At 43.2% G+C, this 20,617-nt stretch overlaps 1 protein-coding gene across 1 annotated transcript in view; it reads left to right on the top strand.

Moving 5' to 3' along the window:
* Positions 1-8,707: 8,707 nt before the first annotated feature.
* LOC105492227 (ATP binding cassette subfamily C member 11) overlaps positions 8,708-20,617 on the top strand; it is a 63,586-nt gene continuing 51,676 nt past the window's right edge. The window contains exons 1-5 of the mRNA XM_011759253.3: positions 8,708-8,818; positions 10,082-10,218; positions 13,402-13,560; positions 16,954-17,101; positions 18,556-18,789. Of these exons, the coding sequence (XP_011757555.2) occupies positions 8,720-8,818; positions 10,082-10,218; positions 13,402-13,560; positions 16,954-17,101; positions 18,556-18,789 (777 nt within the window). The 5' untranslated portion in view covers positions 8,708-8,719. The remainder of the gene's footprint in view (positions 8,819-10,081; positions 10,219-13,401; positions 13,561-16,953; positions 17,102-18,555; positions 18,790-20,617) is intronic.

Here is a 20,617-nt window from a genome sequence, read left to right as displayed (position 1 = left end):
GGTGTGCTGCACACATCAATCCATAACCTAGGTATTAAGCCCAACATCCGTTAGCTATTCTTCCCAATGCTCTGTCTTCCCCTACCCCTGCCCCAATCAGACTCCATTATGTTGTTTCCCCACCGTGTGACCATGTGTTCTCATCCTTCAGCTTCCACTTCTAAATGAGAACATACAGTGTTTGGGTTTCTGATCCTGTGTTAGTTTGCTGAGGGTAACAGCTTCCAGCTCCATCCATGTCCCTGCAAAGGACATAATCTCATTCCTTTTCATGGCTGCATAGTATTCCATGGTGTGTATGCACCATATTTTCTTTATCTAGTCTATTGTTGATGGGCATTTAGGTTGATTCCATGTCTTCACTATTGTGAATAGTGCTGCAGTGAACTTACATGTGCATGTATCTTTAAAATAAAGTGATTTATATTCCTTTGGGTATATACCCAGTAATGGGATTGCTGGGTCAAATGGTATTTCTGCTTGTAGATCTTTGAGGAATTGCCATACTGTCTTCTGCAATGGTTGAACTAATTTACATTGTCACTAACAGTGTAAAAGCATTCCTTTTTCTCTGCAATTTTGCCAACATCTGTTGTTTCTTGACTTTTTAATAATTGCCATTCTGACTGGTGTGAGATGGCATCTCACTGTGGTTTTGACTTGCATTTCTCTAATGATCAGTGATGTTGAGCTTTTTTTCATGTTTGTTGGCCACGTGAATATCTTCTTTTGAGAAGTGTCTATTCATGTCCTTTGCCCAATGGGGTTGTTTGTTTTTTTTTTTTTCTTGTAAATTTGTTTAAGTTCCTTGTAGACTCTGGATATTAGACCTTTGTCAGATGGATAGATTGCAAAATTTTTCTTCCATTCTGTAGGTTGTCTGTTCACTCTGCTAGTAGTTTCTTTTGCTGTGCAGAAGCTCTTTAGTTTAATTAGATCCCATTTGTCAATTTTTGCTTTTGTTGCAATTGCTTTTGTGGTTTTCATCGTGAAATGGTTGCCCGTGCCTATGTCCTGAATGGTATTACCTAGATTTTCTTCTAGAGGGGTATGTGTGTGTGTGTGTGTGTGTGTGTGTGTGTGTGTGTGTGTGACAGAGTCTCACTGTGTCGCCCAGGCTGGAGTGCAGTGGCGTGATCTCGGCTCACTGCAAGCTCTGCCTCCTGGGTTCACGCTGTTCTCCTGCCTCAGCCTCCCAAGTAGCTGGGACTACACGCACCTGCCACCACGCCCAGGTAATTTTTTGTATTTTTGGTAGAAATGGGGGTTTCACCATGTTAGCCAGGATGGTCTCAATCTCCTGACCTTGTGATCCGCCCACCTCAGCCTCCCAAAGTCCTGGGAATTACAGGCGTGAGCCACCTCGCCTGGACCTTCTAGAATTTTTATAGTTTTGGGTTTTACATTTAAGTCTTTAATCCATCTTGAGTTAATTTTTGTATAAGGTGTAAGGAAGGGGTCCAGTTTCAATTTTCTGCATATGGCTAGCCAGTTCTCCCAGCACCATTTATTAAATTGGGAATCCTTTCCCCATTGCTTGTTTTTATCAAGTTTGTTGAAGATCAGGTGACTGTAGGTGTAATTTTACATTTATTATTTAGAATTCTCCTGTAAGAAAGCACTGTTCCATTTACCCCATTTATTTACTTACTCAATTACTTTTTAATGTTAGTATGGTCTCATAGATATTTAGTTCTTATGGATTTTTTTTTTTTTTTTTTTGAGATGGAGTCTCACTCTGTCGCCCAGGATGGAGTGCAGTGGTGCGATCTCGGCTCACTGCAAGCTCTGCCTCCCGGGTTCGTGCCATTCTTCTGCCTCAGCTTCCTGGGTAGCTGAGACTACAGACTCCTGCCACCACGCCTGGCTAATTTTTTGTAGTTTTAGTAGAGATGAGGTTTCACCATGTTAGCCAGGATGGTCTCAATCTCCTGAACTTGTGATCCACCCGCCTCGGCCTCCCAAAGTGCTGGGATTATAGGCGTGAGCCACGGCGCCTGGCCTAGTTTTTATGGATTCTAATTCAATAATTTTATGGGTTTTTTTTTTTTTTTTTGGCTTGAATTGTTTTGGATTTGACCATTTCTGCATGTTGAAATTTGACTTGGGTTTGGCCATAGGTTGCAGATGGAATATTTTCTCCAATAAGAAATAAGAAGTCCAGCAGTGCTTTCAGAATTCCAGAAGGAATTGAAAGTCCATTCATATCAAGAGTTATTTGTTGAGGGACTTCTCGGTGCCAGGCCCTGAGCTAACTGCCGAGGGGTAGACAGGTCCCAAAACAAGGTCCTACTCTTAAGCATCTCTCAGCCAGGGGAACAGACCCATAGAAATCTGAGTGTGAGGTAGGGCAGACTGAATTGTGTGTTTATATGTGTGCAACAGATAAGGGAAAGAGAAATCAGGTTGCTAGGTGCTGTGAGAGAGACACACATACACAAACTTGGAAGCTCCTACCTAAAGCTCTTTGTCTGACAGGATCCCACCTTCTTTCATTCATTCACTGAACATCATTTTCATATTGCTTAATGTTCATTTCAATAAACATTCACTGAAAATGTTTTTTGAACACCTATGATATGCTGGACACTATTCTAGGTAATGGGGTATAGATCAGGGAATAAGACAAACCAGATTTCTGCTTTCAGGAAGCTGACATTCTAGTGGGAAAAACAAACAATAAGCAAGGAAAGAAATAAGGAAAATATTTCTGGATAGTAATAAGCCTTTTAGATGGTCAGAGAAGGCCTCTGAAAAGATGACATTTGAACTGAGGCCTGCACTATGAGAAAGCATAGATCAATGCAAAGATTAGGGGGTAGGGGTCAAGGGCACAGTTAAAAAGCAGCACTTGCAAAGACCCTGTGGCTAGAATGAATTTATGGTGTTTGAGGAACCTGTTCTTGGAATGTCTGAGCTTGGGACCTAGTGGCTCCAGTTGCAATAAGGTGGGCAGAGTCCGATTATAGAGGGCTATGTAGGCTCTGGTAAAGAGTTTGGGTCTTAATCTAAACCTGATGGAAGCCATGGGAGAGATTAAGCTGAGGAATAACATTATCTAGCTTATGTTTTCAAAAGTTCATTTTGGCTGCGATGTGGAGAATGGAATATAAGGATTTAAGATCAAAAGCAGGGAGGCCAGTCAGGAGGTGGATGCAGCTGTCCAGGCGACAAGTGATGACTTAGAATAGGAGCAGGCGCTGTCAAGCTATGTTTGATTGTAGCTTCAAGAGAATATGCTGATGGATTGGACATGAAGATTTAAGGCAAAACAGTTGACAAGGATTATCCTAGGTTGGGGCCTAAGCCACCAGGGCCTGGAGAGAGGTTGAGCCAGTAGCTGAAGATCCTAGCTATAATGAGGGTCTCGATCACTTCTCTGGATATATACAATGTACCCACCCTGTGACAGACTCTGGGGGTGATACAGAGATAAAACATATGTGGCCCAGATTCGCAAGCGCTTACCTTTTCATCAAGGGTCTCTCCAAGGGTAAGAGGGGAGGGGCTGCATTCATTCAGACTTCCAGAGTTTTAACAAAGAACTTCTAAAACCAGCTTACAAACTTTATGGTATATTTTTGAAACACTAATGTTTAATACTTTTAACCCACTTATGCCGGAGGTTGCCATTTTTTTTGGATTTTTGCAATCAGACCTTGGTGATGACCTTGAGTAGTAAGATAGAAATAACTTTCACATGTTTAGCATTCCCATAATGGAACACTAGGCATAAATGGCCTAACACATACATGTGCCCCAACAACCACAATAAACGAAACTGTATAAATGTTCTGTTCACATAATAATGGCTGGATTTAGTTTTTAAAATACAAATTCATGCTGCTCTATAGAAGATGTGGTGTGGTGCGGGAACAGGCCCAAGTTTAACCTGCCTGCTTGATGAAAACCCTCTTTCAATCCTGTCACTATATCTCCGGATTGGGATGTGTCAGCCCACTTGGGAGAACACCAAGAATTTAAATGTGAAATCTTTTGTGACTGTGCGACTTTCCTAGCTCCTTTTTTGACAGACTCTGCATGTACTTCATTCATTTATCCATCGAATATTTGCTACGCATGTACTATGTGCTGGGCACTCTTCTAGATCTCAGGACACATCTGTGAACAAGACAGACAAGGTCCCTGGTTTCAAAGAGCTTACATTCTAATGAGGTATGCAGAAAACAAATAAGCCAACAAGGAAAGAAATGGCAATTTCAGAATGTGATGAGTAAAGGAAGTAGATTAGGAGAATATGCAGAAGGTGATGTGGAGAGAGGGGATCTGGGAAGGTTACTCTGAGGAGGTGGCATTTGAGTAGAGTCCTGAATGTCAAGAATGAACCAGCTCTGCAAGGAGGTGGGAGGAGAATATTCTTGGCAGATATTAGGACTTGTGCAAAGATCAAGGTGAGAGGATCATCCTAGCTTCTGAAATTGAGGAGAAGGCCAGGTACTGAGATGTGGGGATTCTTCAGTCAACAAGATGCCCTCCTGAAGCTATTGGAACTAACAGAAGGATATAAACCTAAGAGCAGAGAAAGTTAAATAGCACAGGGTGAGGTACAGGAGGAGTAAGACCTAATCACTTAAACTTCTTTAGGGCCCATCTGGCAGGTGCTTCTGGCTCCTTGCCCTGGACACTACCTTAGCCACTGATGTGCCTTCTGGTCTTGGACACTAGACCCTGCTGCATAAGAATAAGGAAATAAATCAGCTCCTCCAGAAAGCCCTTGATACAGGTTACCCTGCTCCATTGGCTCCCCTCCTGTTCACAGTCTGTTTCACCATATGCAAGCAACCCATGTCCAAATCAAATTTGTCATCCTGACCTTTGCCTCTGGGGATTGGGAAAACACAGGGCTGGAAGCATCTGTTGTTTCCTCTCTATTTTATTCCCAGTCATGTCCTGGTTTCCATCCTTACTACAATGATGGTCTTACACTAATTAGAGTGAATAAACTCCAGCTCCATTTTCTTCCAGAAAGAGAATTGGGAGGCCAGGGAACTTTTCCGGGACTGCCAAAGAAAGTTCTAGAGGGAATTCCCCGGTCAGTCCAGGAAGTGGAGATGGGCCTCATGGAACTGGAAGGAGGCCCAAGCTAATGTGTGGCTGAGCTCAAGCTCGTTTGCTTGGGACGAGCGACTGATGTTCTGCAAGCATAACTATTACATGTTTGCATTTTCTTAATTTTCATTGGGTTTCATTTTCCATGTTGTTAGTTTCCTGGATGAATCTTGAGTAGGAAAGAGTCACATTATGTGCTGGGCACTCTTCTAGATCCAAAGACATATCTGTGAACAAGACAGACAAGGTCCCTGGTTTCAAAGAGCTTACATTTTAATGAGGTATGCAGAAAACAAATAAGCCATAGAGGAAAAAAATGGCAATTTCAGAATGTGATGAGTAACCCTCGTTGCATCTCTTTGCATCTCTAGTTGTAAAACTTTCACTACCTCTCTTTGCAGGTGTATTTGAATAAACCAGGTTGGCAAATCATACTATAGCTGAGAAGTGAGAGAAAATCTAATTTCTTTACTTGGTCTTTACAAATCTGGTCTTCCTCATGATCCCCCATTTGCTGGTTAATGAGGAAAAAATTAATGTTTTGGCTTATCAGTTTAAGATCTTGTTTGAGCCAATAATTTAAATAATTTTATTAAGTAATTCTCACTAAAGGCTCTGTCTCAGAGTTGTCACCTGGCAGAGAAAGAATCAGGGACCTGGGCATAGTGACCTCTGCTCCTAGGCTTTCCCAGGGGAGGTCTTTTGTCTGCTTGGTCACTGCCTGTCCTGCTGTCTTTGCAAGCCAACTGGATCTTGGGTAGGCCTTCAAGTAAAGCTTTTTTGGCTCACTCACCTGGGGGTGTTCTCTGAGTTGCTAGGACTCCCCTGTCCTACTTCCGTTGGCACCATAATCCCCTCCAGGATCTCTCCATGACTCTCAGCTGTTTGCAGCCTGGGTTGTCCAGTATGCCACTTCTGGAAAGTCCTTCACCCAGACTTTTAGCGACTTCTTCTTCCCATCGATACCACAGGGAAGCCAAGAAAGCTTACCACCAGCACAGCCAGCCACAGCCCATAGAGCACTTAGAAGTGAATTGGAAAATGATGTGCCCAGCAAGACGAGGATTTAAGAAAAGGCAGCACTCTTGCAAGATGGATGCCACAGTGGTCTGCTGGCGCCTGTTCTTACTGCTTCATGAGAATCAGCGGTCAAATTTTCATGAACTTTGAGAGCCTAGTTGCTAAACACAAACATTATTAAAAATCAAGTTATATAACCTTACAATTAAATAAATTATATCAAAAACAAAGATAATACTCAAAATGTATCATTTCCTACTTATTTTGCTACCTTTTGCTGTTATTTATACTTCTGAGGTTACTTACATCTATTATATATCTGTGGTAGAAACACTATATGGTGATGTCGTGCTGTGCATCTCTTCCCAGCTCTGCATTCGGTGGAGTTATGTTGGTATCACATCATGAAATCAGCTATGATGGGTGTGTTTACACCACAGAAATAGGCAAAGGCTACATATCAGGGCTGGATTTATCGTTTTGTTGATTGTCTAGTCTTAAGAAAGAAATGTAGGAAATGTTAATAATGTAGATTAAATCTACAACTGTGTGGGACCTGTAGCCGTTATATTGTGAGTAGTAAAATAAAATAAGGGAATATTCTTTCAGCATTTGAAAACCATTCAGCAAAGTTACTCAGGTCATTGACAAATGAGTGAAGATTCAACCAACATACATCTCTGGTATTGCACTTTCCTCTTGTTAACATACAGCAAAATGGCAAGTAGCATTGGAACTATACTTAATCACCAATTGCAACCACAGGTTTGTTACAGATACAGACATTTATCAGCACAGCACTGAGGAAGCCCTTTGCAAGGATATGAGACTTGCACTCTGAAATTTGCTGTCTCCACCCCCTGCTCTATTCCCTTTACTGGGGATGTTCGTGTGTGAATAAATCATACAGCAATACACCATGGCCCCATCCACAGGGCCTCATTCTAGGGAATCATGCCAGTTTTACTTTAATGCAGCTATATTCTAGGCTGGTTCATGGCAGCCAGTCTTCTTCCCAGAGCTGTAAAGAGTGTGTGTCACTCTCTCTTATCTAATACACCTTCTTCTCTCTCTTTTCTCTTTTCTGTCATCCCTGAAGTGTCCACATTCTACCACTACATGGCAAGTAAGCCTATGGCCTGGTGCCCTGGCTGGGAAGTCTATCTTATATGGTCTGCAAGAAAATTCCGGCAACTGACTCTACCAGATCTGGTTGTGATTTGGTAAAAGGAAGTGGGATGGGAGGGAATGGGACAAAGAAATCCAGAGTAACTTCTCACAAAGTAATGGGTTAGCTTGCAGTCTATTTGCTTGAAGTACAATCCTGTATTTGAATGTTTGTTTTGTTTTGTTTTTTGAGATGGGGTCTTGCTCTTTTGCCCAGGCTGGAGTACAGTGGCGCAATGTCAGTTCATTGCAACTTCCACCTTCCAGGATCAAGTTATTCTTCTGCCTCAGCCTCTCAAGTAGCTGAGACCACAAGTGTGCACCACCACACCTAGCTAATTTTTTATATTTCTGGTAGAGACAGGGTTTTACCATGTTTCCCAGGCTGGTATCAAACTCCTGAGCTCAAGTAGTCCTCCTGCCTTGGCCTCCCAAAGTGCTGGAATTATAGATGCATGCCACCATGCCCAGCCTCAGTATTTGAATGGTAAAAGCTATATCTGAACACCAGGACCAACTACATAATTTGTGGGTCCCAGTGCAAAATGTAAATGAAAATGAAAATGTGGGTCTTCTTGTTCAAATGTATTAAAAATTTCAAGATGGCAACAGAAAAGCATTAAACTAAGCCTGGGGCTCTCGGGGACACAGGCTGTACCCCCATGGCCCTGGCTCTGCTGCATGCTTTCTCTTTCCATCTCTTCAGAATATTCCTAATTACTTACCTTCTCTCCTGCCCCAGGCACATGAATGTTCTGAGTCAAGCAGGGAGTGAGTCACATACTCAGGAAAACAAATATGAAAGGCGCATCAAAAAAAAAAAAAAAAAACAACAACAACCCTGATTATTTAAGTTTCCTAACTTGTGCCCAGATTCCCTCTGGGGTCTGTGAAAACCAAGAGTGAAAGAAGGGCAAAATGATGTTTCTTTCATTCATGTATGCGTCCATTCCTTCTTCATTTGTTGAGCACCTGCTGTCCTCCCAGCACGTTCCAGGCCCCAGAAATTCAACAGCGAGGAAAGCAGACACATCCCTGTGCTCATGAGGCTCTCTGTGTAGTGCATAAACGAAGTCTGAACAAATAATGATTCAAACAAATACACAGTTACAGACTGGGATAAAGCAAGAAGACTGATTTTACGAGCAGGGCTTTGATAGACCAAAGGAGATTGCCCAGGATCAAGGGTATGGTGTTAGGGGTGGATTAGGGAGGGTGGTTAGAGAAAGTTTCGCTAATGATTTGGACCTGAGGTCTGAGAAGATATTTAAAAAGAGGGATCAAGCACATGCTAAGGAGAGAAAAGAGCAGGCACCCAAACCTCTGCATGACCCCAAAATGCTCCCGGCAGGGTAGTGCCCCCTCTCCTGGCTGCTCAAGATGGGATCTAAGCTGCCTCTAACTCCTGCTGTCTTTTCATGTTCTCTGATTCTGGGAAACGAAGAATTGGCAGGAACTGAAAATGACTAGGAAGAGGACATACTGGGTGCCCAACTCTTCTGGTGGCCTTGTGAATCTTGGCATCGACATAGGCGATGACATGGTTTCAGGACTTAGTTATGTAAGTAGATCTCTTAGCATCAGCACCCCAGGAAACTGAGTTGGCAGATTATTTTCCATAGTCATAAATTACGTCGAACAATTTCTTCCTATACTTATTTACCCTTGAATTTGTAAATTTTTTTCTTTTCTTTTTTTGTTTTCTCTCTCTCTCTCTTTTTTTTTTTTTTTTTTTTTTTTTGACTCAGGGTCTTGCTTTGTCACCCAGGCTAGAGTACAGTGGCACAATCATAGCTCACTGAAGCCTCCTGGGTTCAAATGATCCTTCCACCTCAGCCTCCTGAGTAGCTGGGACTATGGGCACATACCACCACACTGAACTAATTTTTAAATTTTTCACAGAAACGGGGGTCTCCCTATGTTGCCCAGACTTGTCTTGAATTTCTGGCCTCAATCCTCCTGTCTTGGCCTCCCAAAGCACTGGGATTACAAGCATGAGCCACCCCACCCAGCTACTCTTGACTTTTTTCAAATGGACCTCAGGCTTCCACAATTAGATCAATTATAATCCGTCATCATGGCACACCTTCATGGTTTATGCATATCTCTATGCATAAGATTGTATAGAGATTAGATTGTATCTATATCTATCTGTCACCTATTACCTACTTATCTATGCATTTACTCGTCATAATCATCATCATCATCATCTGCAAACCCATCACCAACATATCAGCTTGGACCTTGACAATCAGACGCAGCAATTGGTCTTCCCCCATCTCATTCCCCAACCCTTCCTACCTGATGTAACCACTATTCTGAACCTCTTTCTGTCAATCCTTGCTGTGCTTTTAAAATAGTATTATTTTATATAGAATATATTATGTATTCTATATGAAGTCCTAAAAATTACCTGTCCTTTTATTTTAGTTGTCAAAAGGGAAACATATAATATTTTAGGATTTGCTTTTCTACTTGTTGGTTTCTTTTTAGTAGATTTACCCTCAAAGAGTGACTTGGTCCCTCATTCTGCGGGTAACTAACTATGACACCCTTTATTCCTGTCTAAATTGTTTAGTCTCAAATAAAAATCCAAAGAGGTAGAGTGACTTGGCCAGACTTACTCAGCAAATGTGGGGCAGAGCGAGTGCTGGGACCTACTTGTTCTGACTCTAGGCCCCCTGCTTACTCCCAGTGTGGAAGCCTTTCTTTAGGAAGTAGGATATAGAAAAATCCATCTCTCCATGGGCATCTGGTCCAACATTCCCTCAGGACAGAATTTATGAGTTTTGAAACTGATGCTCTTTTGTTTTTCTTTTCCAAGAAAACCTACACTCTCCAAGATGGCCCCTGGAGTCAGCAAGAGAGAAATCTGGAGGCTCCGGGGAGGGCAACTGTCCCACCGTGGGGGAAGTATGATGCTGCCTTGAGAACCATGATTCCCTTCCGCCCCAAGCCAAGGTGAATCCTGATGGGGGTGGTGGGGGAGAGCTGTATCCACCAGGTCAATGATCCCTAACCCTGCCAAATAGACCTCTCGTGAAGGTTGTATAACTACGTCCCTACACAGCCAAAACCCTTCAGAGCAGCCTGAGGCACACCAGGGAGGCACATTGTCATAGCCATTCATTCATTATTTATTCATTCAGAAAGGATCATTGAGCACCTACATGTGCCAGGCACTGCGCTACACCACACGGGAAGAACAGTGAGCAAACAGACGTGATCTTTGCCATCAGGGACCTCACATGGGAGACAAAGACAATGAGCAAATAGACTTGTGCATGACGTGATTACAAGCTGTTTAAGGAAGGTGCTGTGAAGAAATATGCGAGTGTTGAGGGACAGGAGAACCATGACAACTTGATAGGTTCTGAGTGGCTTAAGCTGAGTGACACCTAAAGGGAGAACAAGAATTTCCTAAGCAAGAGTAGCAGAAGAATGTTCAGGGAACAGCCTCTGGGACAGCCTTGCCTGGAGGGGCAAGGAACACAGCATGATGTGTCCAGGAACTGAGAAAGAAGGAGGCCAGTGTCACTGGAGAGTCTTGTGTGATGTGGGCGTGGCATGAGGTGAGGCTGCAGAGGAAGGCGGATCAGACAGGTTCTCAAAGGTCACATTAAGGATACTGGCCTTGGTTATAGGAGTAACCAGGAGCCACAGGAAGGCCCTAGGCTGTTAACCTTACATTTAAGGATGAAAGAAATTCAATGTATACCCCCTGAATCAATCATAGTTTAATGTAATCATCCCCAAATTGCTTTCTTTTTTTAACAGAAAACAGTCACAAGAAAATTTTGTTTGTTTGTTTTTTATTTTTATTTTTTGAGATGGAGTCTCACTCTTTTGCCCAGGCTGGATTGTAGTGGCATGATCTGGGCTCACTACAACCTCCATCTCCCAGGTTCAAGTGATTCTCTGCCTCAGCCTCCCAAGTAGCTGAGATTACAGGTGCCTACCACCATGCCCGGCTAATTTTTATATTTTTAGTAGAGACAGTGTTCACCATGTTGGCCAGGCTGGTCTTGAACCCCTGACCTCAGGTGATTCACCTGCCTCAGCCTCTCAAAGTGCTGGGATTACAGATGTGAGCTGCCGCACCCGGCCAATTTTAATAGACTTTAAAACTATGTGCAAGTATAAAACATTGGTTTTTATTTCAAAAGTTGGTGGAACATATCCAGTCATTAAACAGTCAACAAAACGTATGCTAGTAGATTACATAAAGACTATGTACAATATAAAAATAGCTGAAAACAGTCTTCCCTGTAAAAATAATTTAAAGTGAACTTTTCAATTTAAAATATCATCCATTGCAGAAACAGCCATTTAATATGAGTTGTTTTTTTCTTTTCCTAGCAGTAATGGTTCTAGCAGGGTATTTTATGCATAAAGAATATATTTCAAACCCTTTTTATTGTAATAAATACTAAAGCAACATAGGAATACTTCATAATTTAGGACCAAGTTGCTTTCTAACTTAATACAGCCTTGCTTTCAGGGACCCCTACAGAATCATACTCGTAAGCATGCACACGCTCATCTATTTGTTATTTATTGACAAGATCTTAACGCTCTGTTAGTCTGACTCTTCAGTGTTTAATCACCAAAAGTTAATTTTGTGTTTACGATTTCTCCTTCTCTTCAACATGTTTTCTAAGATTTTTATCTATCAACAAACTGCATTTGTTTTCCCATTTTTAAACTCTGAGCTTCTGTCCATACTGGTTGCATTGTTACCATACTGAATTATGTTATCTCCACCAAGAAAAAAGAACCTTGGTACTTTTGTTCACCTGGGTAACCTAATCTTAGATAAATATATTGTTTCTGTTGGGGCTTTGAGATATTAGCACTAGTTCATAGGTCTTGTCCTGTCTTTTGTGATCATAAATAGTACAATCTCTTGCCCTCCCCTCACCCACTCCTTGCTCCAATATCCCTGGCAAGGGCATGTGGCCAGCCTTGTGGAGAACACAGGATATAAAAGGGTGGAGAAAAGATGTCATAGCCCCTCTCCCCTACCCTCAAAAGAAATCTTGTAAGTTCGGCATTTTCATCTTCCCATCTTTCTCCTCAAGTCTCTTTTCAAATTGCATTTTCTTCCCACTGAAACACATAACCTTAAAGGCAATTTTGAAAAAAAAAAAAAAGTGGAAAAATGACACATAATCCCAACACCCTAATTTAATCATTTTTGGTATTTGTAAATCGTTCTTAAAGATAATACCTTATCATCTTTAACTATGTATGCATTCAATTTTATTGTTTGTAAAAGTTTCACAGAAGAATTAAAGCCATGAGAACCTCTCTTCCTATTTCTTTGCCAACTCCAACTCCTTTTTCAATGTCAACCACTATCAGCAGTGTGATATAAATGTATATACTGTTTTGTCTGCTTTCCCTCCTTTCTTCCTTCCTTTTTTATATAAGTTAAAAAAATATATACTTTTTTTTGGTTTTTGTTTTTTTCCTTTTGAGACGGAATCGTGCTCGGTCTCCCAGGCCGGAGTGGCAGTGGCGTGATCTCGGCTCACTGCAACCTTCGCCTCCCTGGTTCAAGCGATTCTCGCAACTCAGCCTCCCAAGTAGCTGGGATTACAGGCATGCACACCACCACACCAAGCTAATTTTTGTATTTTTAGTAGAAACAGGGTTTCACGATGTTGGCCTGGCTGGCCTCAAACTCCTGACCTCAGGTGATCCACCCTCCTCAGCCTCCAGAAGTGCTGGGATTATAGGCGTGAGCCACTGCGCCCTGGGATTACAGGCGTGAGCCACTGCGCCCGGCCAATACTGAGTTTTTAATCTGCAAGTGGTCTTTTTTTGGCTCTTGCTTGGAACTCTTCCTGTGTTCTACATATAAACAAACCTTATTGAAAAAAAAAAAATCCAAACATCTACACTGAATTTGCATTTGCATTTTATAGTATGGGTAGATCATAATTTCTCTCTTTTTGTTTAAATAATTCCCCAGTTAATGGGTACTTTTGTTGTTTATGGTTTTCATCTTACAAATAAGAGTCATGAAAACATGTTTGTGTGTAGATCTGGGTGACCTCGTTGTGTTTCTCTATGGTTATCATTCATCCTTGCAAAATCTTGATCCTGACTTCATTCTTATCCCTGTGGCCCCTCTACTAGGTTTCCTGCCCCCCAGCCCCTGGATGATGCTGGTCTGTTCTCCTACCTCACCATGTCATGGCTCACCCCGCTCATGATCCAGAGCTTTCGGAATCGCTTAGATGAGAACACCATCCCTCCACTGTCAGTCCATGATGCCTCAGACAAAAATGTCCAAAGGTGAAGCTGGGCTGGGCAAACCAGTGGAATAGTTAAAGGCTATCTCTTGGTGGGATGATGACCAGAGATGCCTAAGGGTGGTAGGGAGGGTCCACCCCAGACCACTTGGCTCTTCCTGTAGGAAGAGGCCTCATACTAGGTGAGGGTTTTTAACCTGGGGTTCATGAATCTCCTACAATGGTATGGCTATTTTGTACATACAGGCTGGAGATCTTTCTCTGGAGCAAGAATTCACATCTCTTATCAGATTTACCAAAAGGTTTGTGAACCCAAGAAAGTTATTTATTTATCATTTTTTACTTTATTTTTATCACTATTTTTATTTTTGAGATGGAGTCTTTCTCTGTCACCCAGGCTGGAGTGCAGTGATGCAATCTCAGCTCACTGCAACCTGCGCCTCCTGGGTTCAAGTGATTCTCCTGCCTCAGCCTCCCAAGTAGCTGGAATTACAGGCACTTGCCACCATGTCTGGCTAATTTTTGTATTTTTAGTAGGGATGGGGTTTCACCATGTTGGCCAGGCTGGTCTTGAACTCCTGACCTCAGGTGATCCACCTGCCTTGGCCTCCCAAAGATCTGGAATTACAGGCATGAGCCACCACGCCTGTCCCAAGAAACTTAGAAATGACCACTTCTAGTTCGTTTTGATTTTCTCTTCTGGATCAGGCATTCGACAGTGACACTGAGTATTACTTTGGGTAAGTGGCCCAGTCTCCCAATGCTCAAGCCACCGCTAACTAGTTGTATGATTTAATTTCTTGTACCAGCTGTCACACACGGTAATATGAGGACAAAAAGTGGGAGAATATGAATATGTGATTTTAAAGGTCCTGTATTCATGTTCCTACCTCTAGCTGCTTCATGAGAGATACCAGGTGGAAAATGAGTTCCCAAATGTGTTCTGGAAATTATAGTCTCATAAGAGCCTCCCCATAAAGAGCATTCAGTAGTCAGAGGAGTTTGTGAAATGTTGTATTATAGCCAGATGTTGGAGGCTTACAAAGCAACTTAACATATTGAAGGCACATGTTTTCACATGGAGTACAGAAACTGGGTAAACTTTGACCCATTCCTTCTCAGACTTACTTGGTAAGAAAAAAAGAAATGGTTCCAGGAAATACTTTTTGGATAATGCCAGATATTGGTCAGAATCTCACCTCTTACTGACTATGATATCAGACAAGTTTCCCTTTCTGGGCCCTGTGTCTTTATGTATAAAATAGTGGATTGGCCGGCCGCAGTGGCTCACGCCTGTAATCCCAGCACTTTGGGAGGCGGAGGCGGGCAGATCACGAGGTCAGGAGATCGAGACCATCCTGGCTAACACAGTGAAACCCCGTCTCTACTAAAAATACAAAAAAATTAGCCGGGCGTGGTGGCGGGCACCTGTAGTCCCAGCTACTCAGGAGGCTGAGGCAAGAGAATGGCGTGAACCCAGGAGGCGGAGCTTACAGTGAGCCGAGATCACGTCACTGCACTCCAGCCTGGGCAACAGAGCGAGACTCCGTCTCAAAAAAAATTTAATAAATAATGGATCATAAGTTTATTTCATGGTCCTTCATAGGATTGTTGCAAGAAACGAAAGAGGTGATAAATTCATTTTTTAAAGGACACAGAGAATTGCTTGAACCCGGAAGGTGGAGGTTGCAGTGAGCCAAGATTGCGCCACTGCACTCCAGCCTGGGTGACAGAGTGAGACTCCATCTCAAATAACAATAATAATAATGTACCTGGAAAAACACTTGATGCTTAATAGGTAACCAGCTAAGTCAAGGTGAGTTTGCTTGTTCTTCTCTAACCATTGTGAGTACAAGATCTCCTGACTTCCTTCCATTCTCTTCCAGTTCACTGATTCTCTTTTTAATTTCATTACTCACAATGTCTGTCCACAAACACTTTTGCAATCACTCCATTTTTGTTTTTTGTTTAAAGATGAGGTCTCACTACATACGCAAACTACTAAATACAGAAGGAATGGAAGAATTAGAAAACTCATCATTTTTCCAGCACTAGTGGAGGTGGCGCTAGGCAGTGGTCATCAGTGTTGGAGATCTTGAAAATGAAGGAGGCAGGCTGACACACCCTAACCCACTGACCCCCTCAACATTCCTAAAAGTGGGACACCAGACATCATGTGGTTTCTGATGTGGGGCAACAGGAAGTACACTACATCACCTCTTAAATTTTTTTTCCAAATGACTTGAATTCTGGATTTCATTAAGCCTTAGGTCTAATGACCAGTTTATTAGGAAGCACAGGGGAACAACGATTATGTTAGACAACACCGTGGAGATGCAATCAGTCCAGTTCAGAGTGTGTAAGATCCTACAGAATGAATAAAAATCAGTTTCTTCAACAAATAAATGGCGTAGAAATGCAGACCAGGGGAAATGCTTACAGATTAAAATGCAACTCAAGAGTTCTATCAGATTTCTCCTTTAGATGCAATGTGTGGACCTTGTTTGGATCTTGATTCAGAGAAACTAACTTTATAAAGACATGTTTAAATAATTAGAGAAATTTCAATACAGACTGGGCATTAAATGCCATTAAGTAATTATTGTTACTCTGCTGTTATGTTATTTTATTTTTTTGAGACGGAGTCTCGCTCTGTCACCCAGGCTGGAGTGCAGTGGCGCCACCTCGGCTCACTGGTTCAACTCGCCTCCCAGGTTCAAGCCATTCTCCTGCCTCAGCCTCCCAAGTAGCTGGGACTATAGGCGCCTGACTGTAGTGTTATTTTTATTGTTACTATGTTTTTTTTGTTGTTGTTGTGGGTTTGTTTTTTGTATTTTTTGAGATGGAGTCTCACTCTGTCACCCAGGCTGGAGTGCAGAGGCATGATCTCAGCTTACTGCAACTTCTGCCTCCTGGGTTCAAGCAATTCTCCTGCCTCAGCCTCCTGAGTACCTGGGATTACAGGCTCATGCCACCATACCCAACTAATTGTTGCATTTTTGGCAGAGGTGGGGCTTTCACCATGTTGACCAGACTGGTCTCGAACTCCTGACCTCAAGTGATCCACACACCTTGGCCTCCCAAAGTGCTGGGATTACAGGCATGAGCCACTGCACCTGGCCCTGTTGCTATGGTTTTTTAAGGGACTTTATCTGAAAGAGATACATACTGAAGCATTTACAGATAAAATGATATGATGACTGAGATTTGCTTCAAATCCTCCAGGAAACAAAAGTCAAAGGGAGGAGACATGAAACAAAAATGTCAAATATTTTTAATTCTGGAAGAAGGGGGATGAGTACTCAGAAGATTACTACATTGTTCTATTCTGTTATGTTTGAAAATTTCTGCAACAAAACTCCTGGCTAGCAAGAACTAGGATGTTTGGATGTCACATGCAAAGAGATTCCACTAGTTCCATTATCCTCTTTTCAAGGCTTCACCGCCTTTGGGAAGAAGAAGTCTCAAGGCGAGGGATTGAAAAAGCTTCAGTGTTTCTGGTGATGCTGAGGTTCCAGAGAACAAGGATGATTTTCGATGCACTTCTGGGTGTCTGCTTCTGCATTGCCAGTGTACTCGGGCCAGTAAGTGGCAGAGTTGGTGAGGTTTGGGGGACTCTAGGCTTCAGAGGTTTAGAAATGGAACTGGTGGCATGTTCAAGTCCATGCCGTGAGTTAGAGATGCATTTGTCTTTCAGTTGCTGTCTAGAAAGTGAAGACTTTTTGAGGACGGTAGAGCATGGTGGTTAGGAGTAGCTAACTACCAAGGAGTGGCCCTGTAGCCACTGCTTGGGTTCAAACCATGTCCCTGCCACTTAGCTGGTGGGTGACTTCGGGCAATATAGTCATGCTCTCTGTGCCTTGGTTTCCTCATGGAATCCCATGGAATCCCATGCACCCTCAAGTGTAGACCTTATGGAAACCCTTGCATGTAAAATGGAGAACTGCCTCATAGGGTAACATCAAATGAGATAAGTATATAAAGCACTTAGAATATGGCCTGGCTCAGAACATGTTAGCTCCTCTGAGAAATGGCTGAGCAACTCTGGGAATGTCGGTAGCAGGAAATAATGGTCTTCTCCAGGTACCATGGTTGGGATGAATGGGCTTTATCTCCCATCATTCTCCAGTTCCTCAGCCCAAGAGGCTCATATGAGAGAAAGAGTCTGATTGGCCAACTGGGGTCACATGCTCACTGGTTGGCCAGAAGAAGTGGGGCACTTTGATTTACAGTCCAGCCTAGACTGCACCAACGGGGGAGATGGGAATCTTCCCAGAAGAAAACTGAGGCACTGGTACCAGCTCAGGGGAGGTGAATGTAGGTCAGGAAGAAACAGCAGTCTATGACAGAATGGAGATAACTGAGTCGGGTGACAGGTGCCGGGTCTTTTAGATCCACTCTCCGTCATTTTCCATCCTGCCCTGTACCCCTAGTGTGGATCACATTAATGAGCCCCCACTGCCCTCTGGCTTCTGGTTAGGGTTGACCAGTGGGAGATTCCAAAAGGAGACTGGAAGGAGGGAGAAGATGAGGTCAGGATACGTATTCCCTGGGCGGCCTCCCTCCTTGTCCTTGGAGGCTGGTGATCAGAGCTCCTGTCCAGACCCTCTCTGCGCGCCTCACCCCTTTTGGGCCCTGGAACCTCTTCCTGCTCTTGCCCCTTAGGTCAAAGGAGGCCACTGTTCCCTGCTGTCACCAGCTCCATGGTGCTCCACCAGGCCTTGTTGGATTTCCTATATTCTGCCCACACCTTTGTAAAGCCACTTCGTTAACTCCTAAATCACTCTTTTGTGTGTGCCCCTTGTCTCCTGTCAGGATGAGGACAACCACCTAAGATTTCAGAACTGGGTCAGTTGAACTCCTAAGTCTCCTCCAACTGGACCTTAAGCTTCTTGAGGGCAGGATTGTGCTTAGTCAGTTTTGATCCTTCAACAAATCCACAGCATGAATCAGACCTCCCAACCCTTCTTCCAGCAACAAAACATCAAACGTGTTTGGCGGGGCAGTCTGAATGATCCAAACTCCCATTTCCTTGTAGACATTGATTATACCAGAAATCCTGGAATATTCAGAAGAGCAGTCGGGGAATGTTGTCCTTGGAGTGGGACTCTGCTTTGCCCTTTTTCTCTCCGAATGTTTGAAGTCTGTGAGTCTCTCCTGCAGTTGGATCATCAACCAGCGCACAGCCATCAGGTTCCGAGCAGCTGTTTCCTCCTTTGCCTTTGAGAAGCTCATCCAGTTTAAATCTCTAATACACATCACCTCAGGAGAGGTAAGCGGCTGGGACTGCCTATTCCAGGCCATGCTTCCCTACGCTTCCTCCAGACATCACTGCCCTGGAGGCCAAGAGAGGGAGAAAAGGGGGTTAGGAGAGGAAGGAGAAAGAGAAAGAAAAGAATTCCTAGGTTGAGTGTGGATAACCATCAACAATTGCCTCTGTGTCATGAAAGCAGGTCAACAATAATGCAGGAAATGCCACTTACATTCAGAGACTAGAGAGGATTTATCCATTCATTCAACAAGTAGGAGCTTTGGGAGGCCAAGGCAGGAGGGTTGTTTAAGTCAGGAGTTCAAGACTAGCCTGGGCAACATGGAAAGACTCTGTCTCTACCAAAAAACAAAACAAAACAAAAACAAAAATCAACCATCTGTGGTGGCTCATGTCTTGTAATCCCAGTTGTGGAAGGCCAAGGCGGGAAGATTACTTGAATCCAGGAGTTTGAGACTAGCCTGAGCAAAATGGCAAGACCCTATCTCTACTTCCAACCCTGCAAAAAAATAAAAAAATTAGCTGGGCATGGTGGTGCATGTCTGTAGACCCAGCTACTCAGGAGGCTGAGGTGGGAGGATCATCTGAGCCCAGGGAGGTTGAGGCTTCAGTGAGCCATGATCACACCACTGCACTCCAGCCTGGGCAACAGAGTGACAGCCTGTCTCAAAAAAAAAAAAAAAAAAGACAAAATGTAGCCAGGCATGGTGGTGTGTACCTGTTGTCCCATCTACTTGAGAGGCTAATGCAGGAGGATCACTTGAGCCCAAGAGTTCAAGGCTGCAGTGAGCTATGATCACACCACTGTACTCCAGCCTAGGTGACAGAGCGAGACCCTGTCTCAAACACACACACACACATACACACACCAGATAGTTACTGAGGCCTCTTCTGAGCCAGATTATGTTCTAGACCCTGGGAATAGGCCCCTTAACAAAAAGACACAAATCCCAAGTAGAAGCATGTTGGAAAGTGCATCCCCTAAGCCAACCTGAGGGTGAGGGTATGGGAAGACTTGATGGCTTAGGGAAATCTTTTGGGAAAAGCAATTTTTGGTAACATCTCAGAGTTTTAATTTCCTTATCTGCAAAAAAGGAATCCTTTCACCTGCCTGGTTATTGTTACTGTCCATTGTTACTCTTGCTTTTCTTTTACAGCATAACACGCACAAGCATTGACAGAAATGGAGGAAGATACTCCAACTTATGACCTATAGTTATGGAGGATACTGGGATTTCATCTATTTCATTTTGATATCTCTATTTTTCTGTGGTTTACCAATTGCCTCAAGGGTTGTGGGTTACTTTGATATTGAAACAGATACCTTAATTTTTGGAAAAGGCAACACTGCTTTGGCTCCTTTCCTTTAAGCCAAACCCCTTTGTGATCTGGCATTAGCCCCTTTCCAGCCTCATCTCTTCCCATGTCCTCTCCTCTAGCCCTAGCTTTACTTCCTCCTGTCATCTAGGCTTGGCTAACCTTCAGTGCTCAAATACACTGGACACGTCCACCTCCTGGTGACTTTGCTCATGTCACTCCTACTCCCAGCCCTTTAAAAATCCTACTCATCCTTCAAGACCCAGTTTAGTTTTCCTCTCCTCCATGACAGGATCTCCAAACCCAGCCCTCTACTGGCATTCCCTGCTAAGCATTTGCAGTGCTTTTTGCACAAATCTGGCTGCCCTACTAATATGAGCCCCCTTCAAAGACACAAACCATTTCAGATTCACCACTCTGTCTCTCAGAAGGCTCAACACCTGAATTACACAGAACAGATGTTCCAAAAAAATCTGCTGAATTATTCATTGTCATCAAGTAGAGGGGCTCCATA

This window comes from Macaca nemestrina, chromosome 18 (genome assembly GCF_043159975.1).
Source record: "Macaca nemestrina isolate mMacNem1 chromosome 18, mMacNem.hap1, whole genome shotgun sequence".
Taxonomy (NCBI): domain Eukaryota; kingdom Metazoa; phylum Chordata; class Mammalia; order Primates; family Cercopithecidae; genus Macaca; species Macaca nemestrina.
This window is presented reverse-complemented; position numbering and strand designations above follow the sequence as displayed.